Here is a 16165-nt window from a genome sequence, read left to right as displayed (position 1 = left end):
CCCCCTCCTCCTCCTCCTCCTCCTCCTTCTTCTTCTTTTATTTTTTTTATTTTAATGGTACCAGGGATCGAAGGAGGTACTTGTGCTTGTGAGGCGGGTGGCGGCACCACTGAGCTAAATCCCAGGCCCTACTTGTTTCTTTGCAAGAATAATTTTCTAATTCATGACATACCCTGAGTAACATTTTGGCCATTCTTCTAAGATCATGATACATAGTACATGAGCCAGTATTATGCTCTAATTAGTTTGTTATGACATTTTTTATAGAAGTGAGCAGTGTTTTAATATTTTATTTGCTATCTACTTATATAACATTAAAATTTAAAAATGTGTACTACTTACCCTGATAAATAGCTAATTTTAAATATAGTACCAGAGCATATAGTTGCCTTTATATAAATGTCAGCATTAAGCATAAGCAAAATGAGAAGAACTGGCTTTCCAAGCACTTTCATGTTAACAGAAAAAAGAAAGAGAAAAAAAGAAAGAAAGAAAGAGAAAAAAGAAAGAATATAGTATTCCAGACAAATAACTTAGCATTATAAATAAAAATGGATACAGATTTAATAATAGTTTATCATGCAGTAGAATAGTTTAATAATGCTTTGAATTGAATGAATCAAAAGTACAAAGATAAAAAGATCAAATGAAAGGAATATTTCAAAGCTTCGGTATTAAAAACAAACCCTGAGAAACATCAGTATTGTAATTATAAATAAATTAGACACTTCAAGAATAAAATATATTTTCTGAAAAATAAAATTAATAAACTTAATTACATGTAAGAAAGATCTAAAGAAATCACAATAAGTACAGAAAAAATGTAAATCTTATTAAAAAAGGAGAGCGGCAAAAACAATTTAAAACATAAGAATTATAGATCCCAATGAATGAAACAAAAACTTTACTTTAAAACTCACTATATAAGAACATGTCCTTAAAATAAATGAAGAAGCTTTTCTTGATATATGTACTATAAATATTCAAGTATGCAACTTCTATATAAATTCTAGTTCAATTACTAAGACCAAAATTTTTCTTTTAAATTAATTCTACAAGTATCTTGGTTGAAAAAAAAAAGTCTATTACAAAACAAAAGCAACAAAATTTGGCTGGCCTCAGACTTCTCCATAACAAAATTTCATATAACAGGAAAATAGATAAATGTACACAAATTCCTGAAAGAGGAAAAAGACTTCATGTGGGAGGCAAAGTAACAGGGAGACATTTTTAAAGCATGAGCAAATCCTTACTTACTGAAAAAAAACACTCAACTGTAAAATCTATGTATCAAAGAGATTAATGAAGAAAATTTGGAATAATTCCCATATTCATAGAGAATTTTTTTCTAAAATCAAACTACATATATCTCCCAAGTCCTCATTTGTTCTAAATGGGAAAAGAAGTATAAAATTTTTAATGTAATGTTTCAGTTTTCAATTTTCAGTTAAAGGTAAGATCTCACCTTTTTCCTTTGCTGCTTTCCATAATCTTCTGTGCATGAAATGTGCATGAGTACATGTACGTGCATATGTGTTCATTTATACATACATGTTACAAGAAGGGCCAGGTCCACCCAAGCATAAAAGGAAGAAGTGAACCTTGGTTAGCATGTCCCCCTTTGCCTTTGCTGGTCTCACCTAATATATCATCTGTGTGCTCTTGTTCTCATTATGTTCTGGCATCTACTAGCAGTGTTGGTACTCCTGCCTTGGCCTTTGATTACTAGGTGTACACCTTTGAACTTTTCTCATATCACCAACAGCATGCCCTTTTGTGCCTATACAGTATCTATAATCCTCTCTCAAGACTTACGCACTTCTACCTGATTAGGAAACTACTAACTGTTTTCTTTATGCATCACCCAAAAAAGCACTTTCTTGTGTACTACATTGGATATAAATTTTTCTCCAAAATGCTAGACATTCACATTCTGCTTCTAGATAAGACTTAAGTACAAGTGTATATGGGCTTCTATCAAACTTCTTTTGTACGTCATCCTTCCCAAGGCTTTGTTCAATGTAGCAGAATCCTCTATTTGCACTGAGGAATTCACCAAGTCTAAATTTTTGTTACCACATTTCAAATAGTGTTCATTCTTCCCATTGCTCAAAAAATCTTTTCTTCTTTTAGAAGGAAAAGGGTTTTTATGTCATTACACAATTTTTATCATTCTTTGATTGATACTATAAATTCCATGTTCTGAGTCTTAGCAGGTTTGGCTCTTGATATTTAAATTTAAGCATTAAAAACTCAAAAATTATTTTTCTATCTCAAGAGCCTGGGTCTTGACATTGCCTTCAAATCTATTATTTTTGCCTGATTTACCAAAGTATACTTAAGAGCTCAAAAGACAAAGTTTGACTATCTCTCAGACTTCTCTAACCTGCAGTTGTACATTTAAAAAGCCATGAATTATGGAGAGGAGTGGTAAGTATATAGTTTTAAAACTTATGCAAGAATTAATCTAAAGATATTAACCCAATAGATGTAGAACTCAGGAATAAAGAAACACTGGACAAAGAGAAGTTAATGAAAACTTATTTAATATATAGAATAATCAGGGAAATCAGGATTGTATTTTTCTGAATTGCTTACATATTTAATATTCCAAAGATGGAACACTTATTTTCAAGCAACAAAATCAATCTTGAAATTATAATTTTTATCAAAGGATCCAAAAACCCTGGATTACCACCTTTATTATTATTTATAAATAAAGTTAGGTGCCCTTCTATTTGTTCTCAGTGCAACCTGTAGTCATAATATCATAGCACCCTCACACTGAATTATATTTGCTTTTTACTTTCTCCACAGTTGTAAGCAATTTTGGACAATGACATAGTTCTTATATCTTCCATATTTATTAGCATGCTGAGTATATTATAACTATTTAATTGATGTATGTCAATAAACACATGAATGATAGAATGAGCAATCAACATTTATTAAGTATTTAAAATATTCTCAAAACTATTATGTATAATGTGTGTGAACTTTTCATTTTCATAACAACCCTTTGAGACTGCTTAAGTGAACAGGTGAGTATTTCAATTTGCCTTGAATATAAACTTGTCCAATAAAACTAGGAAAGTGGTTTGGCCTATATTAAACAAGATTTTTATGCCTTATTAAAATATTTGGACTTAATCCTACTAAATATTTTTATGAACCCACTTAATATGTTAAGTGTGAAAATGGAGTCTCATCTTTAGATTTAAAAACTCTGACAGTAACAGAGTTAAAGAGAATGTTTCTGAGTTTTTAAATTATAAGAAGAACTGTGATTTTATTTTTCAATAAACTAACCTGGTATGCATTCTCCCATTCCCCCAAAAAATACCTTAAGAAGAAATTCACAGATTTTTGTATTGAGCACAACACTCTACTAGATTATGTAGGAAAACAGTAAAAATTTAGTAAGAAAGTAAAATGTTGCTGGGAGTGGTGGCACATGCCTGCAATCCCAGCACTCATGAGGCTGAGGCAGGAGGATCACTGTGAGTTCGAGACCAACCTGGACTACACAGTGAATTCCAGGGCAGTCTCAACTACATAGTGAGACCCTGTCTCAAAAAACCAAAAAAAGAAAAAAAAAGTAAAATGTCCTTTATAGAGATTACTTCTAGTTGTGACATGTTAAACATATTGCATTTTGATTAACAGGACATACTCAAAAAATTAAGGAAACAAAAGTAAGACTTAAGATACTGCCTAGTACAAATAATGAAATTTTAAGGTGACAAATGTTGCCAGAGTGGGGAACCACTCAAACTGCTGGGAGGACCATGAAATGGTTAAATTCATTTGGAAACTGGAAAAATCTATGCCTTCATGAGCTTTCCTATTACTGGGACACAATACCCAACACCCGTAATTTGAAGAAAGGTTTAATCTGATTTATAATTTCAAGGGTTATTAGTACAGGGTTAGCTGGCTCCAAGGCAGGAAAGTCATGGCAGAAGGAACGGTGGTGCAAAACTGCTTATTTTGTGGCATTCAGGAAAAATATTAAGGAAAACAATGCCAGAGAAAAAGGGGTTAGGAATGATAGATAGTATTAAAGATCATACTTCCATGACCCACTCAGCCACACCCAGAAGTGTGTGCTCTAGCAATTCCCTGGATGGCCCCAAAAGCCAATCAGTTTGACACTCCAACCTATCACATCCCAACTGCTTGTCAGATGGACACTGGAACATATTTCCTTAAATCATATTTAATCTGCAAATACAATAGCAAGTTCATGATTACTCTGGACACAGTTCAACCACTCTGTATAACCACAAATGGACACTCAGTACACTTTCCTCCAAATTTCAATAGTTCCAGCATTGCTCAAAAGTATATATCAAAGTCTCTTCTGAGACTCAAGGTAAGCTCTTAGCTGTGAACCTCTATTAAAATAAAAATCAAGCTCCTAACTCCAAGGAACAGTGGCACAGGATAATCAGTTTCATTCCAAAAGTGAGAAATAAGGGAATATAAAAGAATGTGACCAACATAAGACCCTGAAATCCAACAGAGCAATCATTAAGTCAAGTAGCTCCATATCAGGTATCCAAGACATACAGTAGTACAATATGAATTCCAAAGGGCTTGGACAGTCTCATCCTAAAAGAGTCGTCAGTCATAGACCACATGGCCTCTATCTTGGGCTAGCAACACTCACAGGCAGCGGTTTTCCTTGGGAGGCATTCTATGTCCCTGAAATCTCTGGTTTCCTATTGTCTCCACTGCACCTTTGGCTTCATTCTCATAGTTTCATGTGCTGTCATTTCCTGGCATCCCAGGTCTTTTTTGAAACCTAATTAGAAGCCCACCTGACCCCCTCTTTCATTCTGCATGCCAGTAAAACCAGCCATGTGAGGAAGAGAAGGAGGAGGAAGTGGGTCCCTAGGACCTAGGAAGGATGTGAAGTGAGAATTGAATCCCACAAGGAGAGTGAAGAAGGAGTCCCTAACAAGGAGGTGATCGGCAATATCTCCTACCTGCGCCCAGACTAGAAATCATGTAATCACTTTAGCCATAATTGTTCTAGTCAGGTGTGCTTCCTGGTATGCCAAGACTGAGATTTCCTACAGGTTATTAAAAATATTATAATGCAGTGCTAATGAATTAGAGTCTAGGCCAAGTAAGCAGCAACTTCTCATGCCCAATAAATTGAAGAGGTAGGATCTTGCAACAGACTCAAAACCCAAAAGTCAGCTACACCTAAAGGATACCTCTGAGAAGTAGTCCTTTCCTAAGGGTTCTAAATACTACCAATAAAGATATTCACCATAACCAATCTACAAGAATCAACCCAGGAATTAAACGGACAACAACAACAACAGCAAATTAGAAATGTGAAGACACTTAAACAAAATACAAGCCTAAACTTCCAGCTCACCAAAGGCAACCCCAGAGGGCAATGAGGTAGAACAATGCAAAACTTATCCACCTGGACTCCCTGAAGTGGTAACGTTGGAATTCACAAAGCAGATGAAAGAGGCTCTGGAAAACAATCAAATCAGAAATAATTTCTCAAACAACAGAGTCAGTGACCATAATGAAAGAAATGATTAGTGACTCTAGAGTAGATACAGATTTTTTTAAAAATAGAGACCTTAAGAAAATGCTGAAAACCATGAAGGCTCAACACAGGAAAGAAATTGAATTCAGAAAACAGATTCAAACACATATCCAGGAGATCAAAATTTTAAAATTCCATTAAAAGTATCTGTAGTAGAATAAGCAAAAGTGAGAACAGAATATCAGATATAGAAGACAGACTTGAGATTAGCAAACATGAAAGGGAAGATTTCTTAAAAATAGCAAGAGACTGTGAGAAATCAATCCAACAGCTGCTAGATCGTGCAAAGAACAACTTAAGAATGATTGGAGTCCATAAAAAAGTAGGAAATAATGCAAAGATATAGTAAACCCTTCACTGAAATAATCACAGAAAACTTCCCAAACAGGGGGAAATAATTTGACATACAGATATGTGAGGCCGGTAGAACTGCAATTAACCATGATAAAAAAAAAATCTAGGGGCCAGGGATTTAGTTCAGTGGATCTGCCACCTTCCTCGCAATCACACAATCCTGAGTTTGATCCCCAGTACAAAAAAAAAAAAATCAACACCTAGGTATATAATAATATGGATTCCAGAAATCCAACACAAGAACAAAATATTAAAAGCTGTTAAAGAAAAGCAACAAATCACTTGTAAAGGAAAGGCCATCAGAATCACACTAGACTTCTCAACACAAACCTTTAAGTCAAGGAGAACCTGACGTGAATTATTTCAAACCATAAAAGAAAAAAACCTCCAACCCTGATTGATGTATCCTGTAAAACCATCTTTCAAAATTGATTGAGAAATAAGAAACTAACACCTAACATCAGTAATAACAGTTGAAAGCTTTTCCTCTAAGGTAGAGAACAAGACAAGAATGTCCACTCTCACCACTTCTATTCAACCTAATACTGGCAATCCTAGCTGGATCATTTTGTCAAGAAAAATAAATGCAAGGTGACTAAATCAGAAAGGAAGTTCAATTGTCACTGTGTAGAAAAAAATATAATTTTGTATATAGAAAGTCCAAAACACTCCAACTGTTCAAACTAATAGGTGAAAAGCAAACCTAGTAAATGAGTTCAGTGAAGTTGTAGAATAGGTTAGTGTACACAAATAGCAATGTTTCTATAAAGTAACAATGAATAATATAACATTTTTCCAAAATTGATGGGGAAATGGGCTATACAGTTCCCCTATTATAATTATATTAATGCTCATCTGATTTTTCATATTCATTAGTGTTTATTTTATATAGTTAAGTACACCAGTATTTTGTGCATACATATTTAGGATTGTTACCTATTCCTTTTGGATTGTTCCCTTCACAAGTATGTAATGACCTTCTGATCACTTTTGGCTTAAAATCCACTTTGCTGGTAGAATAACTACCTCCACTTTTTTCTGAATAATATTCACATGGAATATTATTCTCTGTCCTTTGACTTTCATTCTATAAATTTTTTGTGTTAAATGTCTTTCTTGCATGCACCATACTGTTGGATGTTATTTCTTTATACACTTACACACACACATTGACTTATCCTTGTCATATAATTTTCCTGGGTTTTTTTTCCCTTTCTTTCCTCTCTGTTTAATTGCTTGCCTTGCCTGGTAAATTCATTATATTAGGATTGATGGAATTGTCTTCTTTGTCTTTTTGTAGACTGCCCTTCAGAAGTTTTTGGAGTGCTTATATCCTTGTCCTGAATTTCTTCAAGTGTACACACACACATTGACTTATCCTTGTCATATAATTTTCCTGGGTTTTTTTTCCCTTTCTTTCCTCTCTGTTTAATTGCTTGCCTTGCCTGGTAAATTCATTATATTAGGATTGATGGAATTGTCTTCTTTGTCTTTTTGTAGACTGCCCTTCAGAAGTTTTTGGAGTGCTTATATCCTTGTCCTGAATTTCTTCAAGTGTACTCTATCATGGAAGTATCTTATTTCTCAATCAATTATTAAAGATAGTTTTATGGGGTACAACAGTCTGGGCTGGAGGTTCTTTTCTTTTGGGGCCTGAAAGACTTTATTCCAAACTCTCTTTAATTTAAAGATTTGTGTTGAGAATTCTGCTGCTATTATGATGGGTTTTTCTTTTTAAGTGATTTGTTTCTTTTCTCTAACTATTTTTAATATTCTTCTCTTTGTTGAAATTCTGGAATCTGGACTCTTATGTGCTTTGATACAGATAATTTTCTCCGATCATGCCTATTTGGAGTTCTATATGCCTCCTTTCTCTGTATCTCAAGTTCTTTTTCCATGCTTTTGGGAAAAAAGAAAATGACTACTTTTCAGAGATGGCTTCTTCATGTAGCTGGCTTTTGGCTTTGTAGTCTGTCCCAAGATCCTGCCTATTCAATTTAGTAGGGATGAGAAGTTGCTACCTGTTTGGCCTAGAATCCAGTTCTTTAGTACTAGATTATAATGTTTATGATCCCCAGACAATCTAGATATCAGCATACAAGGAAGATCTATTGGTCACAACAACTATGCTACCTTGGCTAAAATAGTGCAATCAGTAAAAACAATAACCACAAGCACAAACTAGAAAATGAAAAGCTGTGTTAAGTAATGATTTGCCATCTTTAACCATAAGTACAAGATTTTTAGTTATATAACAAAATCTAAGACAAATCATGAAATTATATAGAGTAAATATCTACTAAATAGAGTGATTTTACCCTAAGGGGAGAAAATTTAAATGGGATAAGGAGGAAAATATGCAAATTAAAAAGAGAAAAAGATTAGAAGCAAGGCTGAAGGACAAGGAATATTACCCAAGCCTCAGGTAACTGGTGAAGAAGATAGAGGGAAAGAAGGAAAAAACAAAAACTAAAACAACGTTTACACTCATTAAAAAGAAAAAAAATTTAAAAAGAACAAACAAAAAACCCAAAATCAAATAAAAAAAAGAAATTTCTCTGTGATTTCTAGCCTGTACTTTTCCTCTGGTGCCTACAGTTCTGTGGTAGAATAGGATTCAGGGCACAATGCGCTATTGCTAGTAGACAAAGGAGGCAGTCAGAGCCTAGATATGTGCTGGATAATTCCAGCAGCCTGCAGTACGATTAGGGTGGGACACTGATTCTAGTACTTTCGAATCCAAGAAATTCTGGCTGATCCTGTCCTCTGATCATTGGATTGGGGTTGGAGCCATTCAGCCTACAACACTCTGGGTGTTTCTTGTTGGCCTGACCATAGCTTCCTGACCCTGGAGGTCTCCTGTGGTTGTCCTTCACCTGGTCGCTGTGAGATTTCAACACTGGGAGCCCTGAGATGAAGCCAATCCCTGGCTTCTCTGAGCCTCAGGTTCAGCTGGCCCCTCCCTAAAATGATGTCCAGCAGAGCAGCCTCTCCAGGGGATATGGCAGTCACTTGGACTGGAGTCAATCACTGGCTGTTTTAGTGCACAGCATATACTGCTCTGTTCCACTGGTGTTTTTCTCCCTGGAGACTTCTGGAGTCACCTGCCGTCACTGTGTCTATGTAGATTTGATACTCCTCTCTCACAACACGAGCCAGAGACAGGGAGAAAGTGCAGTTTGCCTACTTCTTTTTCTGTGTTGAGACCTGTCTCTTAACTTTCTCTGTGGGCTCCAATACTCCCTTCAGATCTCACCTGGGACCCAGGGATCCACTGCCCTCCTTCTGCTCCAAGTTATTATTTTCTAGTAACTGCATTTTTAATTTTGGAAAGGTTGATTTATTGCTACTTACTGCTTCACTGTCTTCCAAAATGTGTTAAAATGCTTTTCCCCTTCTTTAATTCTAAAAGCATTCTATCATTTTTATCTACAAGTGGAAATTTCTGGAATGGCTGTCAGTTGACTGGATATCAGATGCAACATAGTTTATGTTTTTCTGGGGGTCCAAGGACTTAGGTTAATTTATATCAAAATCTGGTAGGTTGGCATCAAATAGTAAAGAGTGGGCCTGGGATTTAGCTCAGTGGTGCCGCTGCCTGCCTGGCAAGTGCAAGGTCCCAAGTTTGATCCCTGGTACCAAAAAAAAAAAAAAAAAAAAAAAAAAGAGCAAAGTAGTTGACTAGGTAGAATTTGCAAGCAGTGCTATATATTATCAGCCATGTATTTTAGGACAAATTAATTTCAGCTTCATCTACATTTGAACATATATCTACTTCTTAGAGTTGCTGTGAGAATTATATTAAAAAATGTGTGTAGATTGCTAGCATATACCTTAGGCTTCATAAATAGTAGTGCTATTACTGTTATAATTTCTGTTATTAAACTCCCTGAGATGATGAGGAATATTTTCTTGCTTTTTCATTTAGTTTATTTATGGGAGATACATATCTGTGCAATCTACTTCCCTGTCCTGAACATATGAGGTTTTCTTCAAAATATGAATTTTCAATAAAATAAATGGGCAATTTTCTTGAAATACTTTTCAGGTTCATTTTTGCAGAAAGCAGAGAAATCTATATCCCTTGTACGAGGTGGGAAGAGCAGTTATGCAGCATCTTTGGCATGGGAGAAAGGAAACTCTGTTTCAGATGAGAAAGTTCTTTTTGAGTGGTTAGAATCAGTGAAGGAAAATCCTGCTGTGATTGACTTTGAGGTAAGATTAAAAAGCATCAAGGATAAGAGAACTGAAGTAGTTCTCTAGAAGCCAAAATTACACATTATACATTTTCTTTACAATTTTCTTCTCTGGTGACAAAAGAAATATTGCTTTTTAATATGCTTGCACAATACACCTATTTTTAAAATGTTAAATTGTATATCATTGACTGCCTTTACTATTCAAACAAGCATTCTGGGAGTATGTAGAATTCATAGCATGTATAAAATACCAGAAAAGGGAATTTAGTGAATAAAACTGCTCATATTTGCCTGGAGTAGTATTCTGCATCTCCCTGTGGATACAACAGATTTAGTTCCTGTGTTTTTCTTGCCAGCCTTCATTTGGTGAGCACTCCTAAAGCTTTGTTTATAGCATTATAAAATAAATGGAAGTTTAGATCCACTTGATTTTCTTTTTCTGTCACCATTGATTCAGTTTGCCGGTTTTGTATTTATTTTAATTATATAAAAAGATGATTTTGTTATTTGTGTAATAATTTGCCCACATATCAATCATATGCCATTTAGAATTAGTTTTGCATAGAACATAATTACATTTTAAAAGGCCTCCAAAAAGTTATTATGTTTATTTAATTTAAGTGAAGATAAAGAGAGCTCAATCATTACAAAATAGAATCGTTTACATCCAGTATGAAAATATATTGAGTTATCTACACAGGTTATGGTAGAATAATGAGATCCAACTGCCCATAACAGCCTTTTAAATCATATGCTATACTAGTCATTTCTATGCTACTTTATAATGTTAATAAAATCAGTACTGATTTTTTTTGTTTTTCTTATCTCTATTGTTTATTACATAATTCATCCTACTGGCAAGTTCATTGATCCATTTTGCCCCATTTTACTTTCTTTTAAACTAGCTCCACCAAAAACCAATGTTATCCATCGAAAAATAAAGAACAAGGAAAGCATTCCTTTATCCTCTGAGTTTTTTTGCTTGAATCAAACTTAATGACATTCCAACAGAGCATTAATGATTTGCCTGACTCTTGTCACCTATCTTCAAACTGTGTGGCATGCATTTGATGCCTAATAAATACTTGATGCTAGTCAATTTAAGCAGTCCCTCCCATTTGGCTTCTGTCACAGTAGGGCTGAAGAGAAGGTGAGTTCCAGTTAGAGTGCACTCCTTTTTGGTAGAGAGATTTTCCCTCCTGGCTCCTCTACATTGTGCAATACCTTGCAGTATGAGCTCTTCTGGTCCTCACCTCTCATTCCACAAAATTGAGGCAGTGCAGCACTGAGGGTCGCATATTGCCAAAGGGGATATGACTTGACCTCCTTTTTATTGTCTGCTCTTAGCTTGCTCCCATCACTAACTTGGTCAAAAACATCCCCTGTGCGGTGACAAAACGGAACAATCTCAGGAAAGCTTTTCAAGAATACACAGCCAAGTTTGACCCTTGCCAGTGTGCTCCGTGCCCAAACAATGGCCGTCCCACCCTCTCCGGCACCGAATGTCTGTGTGTGTGCCAGAGTGGGACCTACGGCGAGAACTGCGAGAGACGGTCTCCCGATTATAAATCTAGTAAGTACAGGTAACCTTTCTCAGATAAGCTTTCTTCCCCTCCAAAAGGCTTTCTAGGTGGTTCAATTGAAACAAAATTTATTAACAACCTCTACCCTGGACAAATTCATGAATAGGCCTTCCAAAGAACAGACTCTCAAGCTGAAAAATATTGATGTTATTCTGAGCTACAACGTACCAGTTATGGGATGCTGGGAAAGCTGTCTAACCTCATTATGCCACAGTCATTCACCCAGATAATTAAAGCAATACAGCTATATATTTGATATACTTGAGGATTACATTACATATGCATTTATTTATATGTTTTATAGTATGTAAAAATAACTAAGATAGCACAGTGCCTGTGACATTATCAGCTGAAATAAATTAAAGCATAGTATAAAATACATGATACTGTCATTATAAATCTCTTATGTACTATAATGTAAAAGGAGGGTGGTTTTGTAATAGATCAATTAAGCAACAATAGTTTTTGTATAGGACTAAGTAGCATTCATAGTTACTTCAAATTCTCCTTAAAAGAGGATGAGACATGACATGAGAATGTATTCTACTACCTTTAAAAATAAATTGATATCTATTCTAGTCAAAAGACATTCATACTTACACCTGTGCACACATGTGTGTATAGATGTACACACATACGTACATATTTCTAATAATGAAAATGATTCATAATTATTACCATTTTATGCAGGCCTTTGGGAACAGAAAAATAAATCAGGCAATGTTCAAACCCCTCTCACAAGTAGTATGATTTATTCCTCACTCTAACTTTATAATATTCTATAAAACAGGTCACAACTAAGAAGCGAGGAAACTAGGTTGGCCTGACTTCAAAGTCCAAATGTCTCACATGCTCCACAGTGGCAGAGATTCTTTCTTTCTTCCAGATTCCGTGGATGGGAACTGGGGCTGCTGGTCTTCCTGGAGCGTGTGCAATGCTGCTTATAAGAGATCAAGAACCCGACTGTGCAATAACCCTGCCCCCCAACAAGGAGGGAGGTACTGCGAGGGGGAGGAACAGCAAGAGGAAGACTGTACCTTTTCAATAATGGAAAATAGGTAAGGTCAGGGAAGAAAAAAGTCTGAGTCCGTTCCCCACTTACATAGACAGTCGAAACACATTATTATCAGTTTGCCAAGCAAAAACATAATTAAAATTTTACCTATACCAACATAGTAGTTTAGTGAGGTAGTGAGTCTGCTTTTATCTTTATCAGTGAAATTAATGTTTTCTCCCTACCTAATGTATATATAACATATATACATGTATATGCATACAGATTGTGCATATGATTATGTACTAGTATATACACACATTTATTTCTCCCTTTTAGTAATCAGCCATGTGTCAGTGATGATGAAGAGATGAGAGAGGTAGACCTTCCTGAGACAGAAGCAGATTCAGGGTGTTCTCCACCTGTTCTGCCAGAAGATGGATTCATCTGGGTAAGCATCCTGACCTTCACTTTTGGTTTCGAGTTCAAAACATGAACTTGAAAAATATTGATTTGTTTTCTAATTAGAGTTATTGTTTTCCTATATTAATTACCTCTTATTAACTTAAGAAGTACAAGGTAATATTTAGGAATACTTTGCCTTGCTTTAATCTTGACTTTTCTGGAAAAGTCATTATACCTGGTTGTTAGGTCACCGGGCAGAAGCAGGTGATTAATGGTATGGGGAACACTTAATTCATATAACAGTGACATATTCGTGTGAATAGAGATTGGAATTTCAGCATAATATGTCTGGATGGCTTGTAAGTATCTGAAACTATGATCTAGGTTTAACAATGATCTTAATTTCTGAGTCTGTGCAAATCAATGTCCTTATCTAAGGCATGCATTCAAAGAAATAAACTACATTTGGCTAAAAGCACAGGAGATGTTGAGTCTGTATTATCTTATTAGATTACAAATTTATAGAACTCTTAAGTAGGCAATACAACTGCAATGTACTTTTTAATTTAATATTTTTTCATTAAAACATAATATATTTCTATACTTTTTATAAAAATGCAGTACTTATTGTCAAACATGCCTGTGGCTTTAGATGTAAATCTTTCAGGAGGTACAAAATACTTACAATCGATCACAGAAGACATGTTCTCTATTAATTTTACATTTCCTAAATCTAGCAAAACCTTTAAATTAATATTTTTCCAACTGTATCATAGTCATGATCAAAGATCAAAAGCACTCAGTTCTCCAATGCCAGCTCATAAATATCCATGAACCACAGTCTGGGTTAAGGTATCTTTCCTATTCATCTGTCTTCTGCCTGTGTGATGCTATAAAAATTACAAGTTATGTGCCATGCTTAAAAGTTTTAAGAGGAGGAAGTGTCCTGGAGGGGAGTAATCATTTCAATTCGTCTACTCTAAAACAGAAGTTCTCAAACTCATCAAACCACTAGTGATTTTGTTAAAGCACAGATCACTGAGTTTTAGTCTCTAATTCAGTAGGTCTTGGGTAAGGCTCAGAAATGTCCATTTTTAACAAGTTCCCACATACTACTGATGCTGCTAGATCAGGAGTCACACATTGGAAAGTAATCCTTTAGAACCGGCTTCTGCAGACTATAACCTAAATGTCAAATGGGGTCTTCTGCAATTTAAAAAAAGTGTTGCTGCAGTGCAGCATATTTTCTGTGACTACTGTCACTCAGTAATGCAGAGGTAAATTATAGCAACAGACACCTTATGGCCTGTAACTGTCCAGGCCCTTTATAACAAAAGTTTGCTAGTCCTTGCTTTATGATATTATCCTCAAAATTACATTTTGTCAGATATAAAACTAAGTACCTTCTCATCTATTTATGCCAACTACTTGCAAGAACTATTCAAAGTATTAATATTCTAATTTTAAAAACACACAAAGTGTTAAACAGTGATTCCTTAATCTTATGACTTATTTATAAAATTCGATTATATGTATCTCATCTAATTTTTTGCTGCTAAAACAAAATACTGTTCTTTAAGACACTGGGTAATTTACAAAGAACAGAGATGTGTTTAGCTCACAGTTCCGAAGTCTGAGAACCCCGAGAGCATAAAACTGGTCCATGACGAGGGCCTTGATGCTGTCTCATAACATGGTAGAAGGGCAAGTGAGTGCACAGAAGTCGAAAAGAGAGAAGGGTGGGAAGAACTGACTCTGTATGAAGATCATGGCCATCAACCATTCACGAAGCCTGTGTGTATCAGAAGAGAGAAATACATTATTAGTCCACCATACGGCGTTTTGAAAAGTTGCAGTTATCAAGGCCTGTGTAAATATTTGTGAGACATATGCAGTAAAAGATGCATTGCTACGGATCTCCCTCAAAATATTCCCTCTCTCTTTGAACGGGCAAGTCCCATCACGCTTGCGTTTTCGGAAGTAGTTCTGGAAGTCCTCTTCTATGAGTATCTTTTCTCATGCTGTTGTGGCTGTCTCAATGTCCTTAATCCATTCAAAATATTTACTTTTCATCATCATTGACTTTAAGAAAGAGCCAGCAGGCGTACGGCACTAGATCCAGTGAATATGGTGGAGAACACATAATATCTCTATGAGCTACCTTGGCTTTGGGTGGCACTTGGCAGCATTAACCTTGCATTTGATCACACCTCCTAAAGACTTTCACAAAAGGGGACTTCAGAACTGCTCAAGAAAATGACAGGAATAATGGAGCAAGTGTGCTCAAAGCAAGAGGAGACATTATGAGGGATACATGGAAATGTGACTTTTGCTGTGATAATTTTTTAAATTTAATTTATTGGTACATTCTGGGTATACAGTACAGTTACATTCATTACTGGGATCTTGTACCTTTAAATGCCAGGTCTTGATTCTCATTTTTTCCCCTTGTCCATACCCTCCTTTCACCCTCCCCTCCCCCTTCAAACACTTTAATTCCATGTTTACATTTTCTCATATTTTTTTTCCTTTTCCCTTATTCCCCCTTCCCTGTCCTTCTCACTGTCCCTACACCTTTGGTCCTTTTTTTCCTATTTGCTAATTGTCCCATTAGGATCTTGAGTACTCTTTTAGTTTTTCACACCAGAGATACTATTCAGTATTTGCATATGTGTGCCTTATTTATTTTACTTAGAAGTATATCCTCAAAATGTACCCATTTAACTATGAATGAATCTACTTTCTCATTCTTTATGGCTGAGTAGTATTCCATTTCATAGAAAAACCACATCTCCTTTATCCAGTTTCCAATTTATGGACAGATGGGCTGTTTCCAAGTTTTAGCTATTACAAACTGTACCACTATAAACATGTGTGTGCATATATCACTGTGGTATGATTCTTTCACTTCTTTTGGAAAGATACCCAACAGAGGGATGGCTCAGTCAATGGAACCGCTAATCCTAGTTCTTTGAGGTATCTCCATATTGATTTCCATAGTGGTTTCACCAGAATGCACTCCCACCAACAATGGAGATGGGTTCCTTTCTCCCCA

The 16165-nt window shown here is 35.5% G+C and overlaps 1 protein-coding gene across 1 annotated transcript in view; it reads left to right on the top strand.

The window, feature by feature from the left end:
- The window catches only part of C6 (complement C6), a 68992-nt gene that overhangs the window by 33387 nt on the left and 19440 nt on the right, over positions 1 to 16165 (top strand). The window contains exons 10-13 of the mRNA XM_010633875.1: positions 9978 to 10144; positions 11476 to 11701; positions 12598 to 12769; positions 13045 to 13156. Of these exons, the coding sequence (XP_010632177.1) occupies positions 9978 to 10144; positions 11476 to 11701; positions 12598 to 12769; positions 13045 to 13156 (677 nt within the window). The remainder of the gene's footprint in view (positions 1 to 9977; positions 10145 to 11475; positions 11702 to 12597; positions 12770 to 13044; positions 13157 to 16165) is intronic.

The sequence above is a fragment of the Fukomys damarensis genome, unplaced genomic scaffold, assembly GCF_012274545.1.
Source record: "Fukomys damarensis isolate Sample0158 unplaced genomic scaffold, DMR_v1.0_HiC HiC_scaffold_1, whole genome shotgun sequence".
Classification (NCBI taxonomy): Eukaryota; Metazoa; Chordata; class Mammalia; order Rodentia; family Bathyergidae; genus Fukomys; species Fukomys damarensis.
This window is presented reverse-complemented; position numbering and strand designations above follow the sequence as displayed.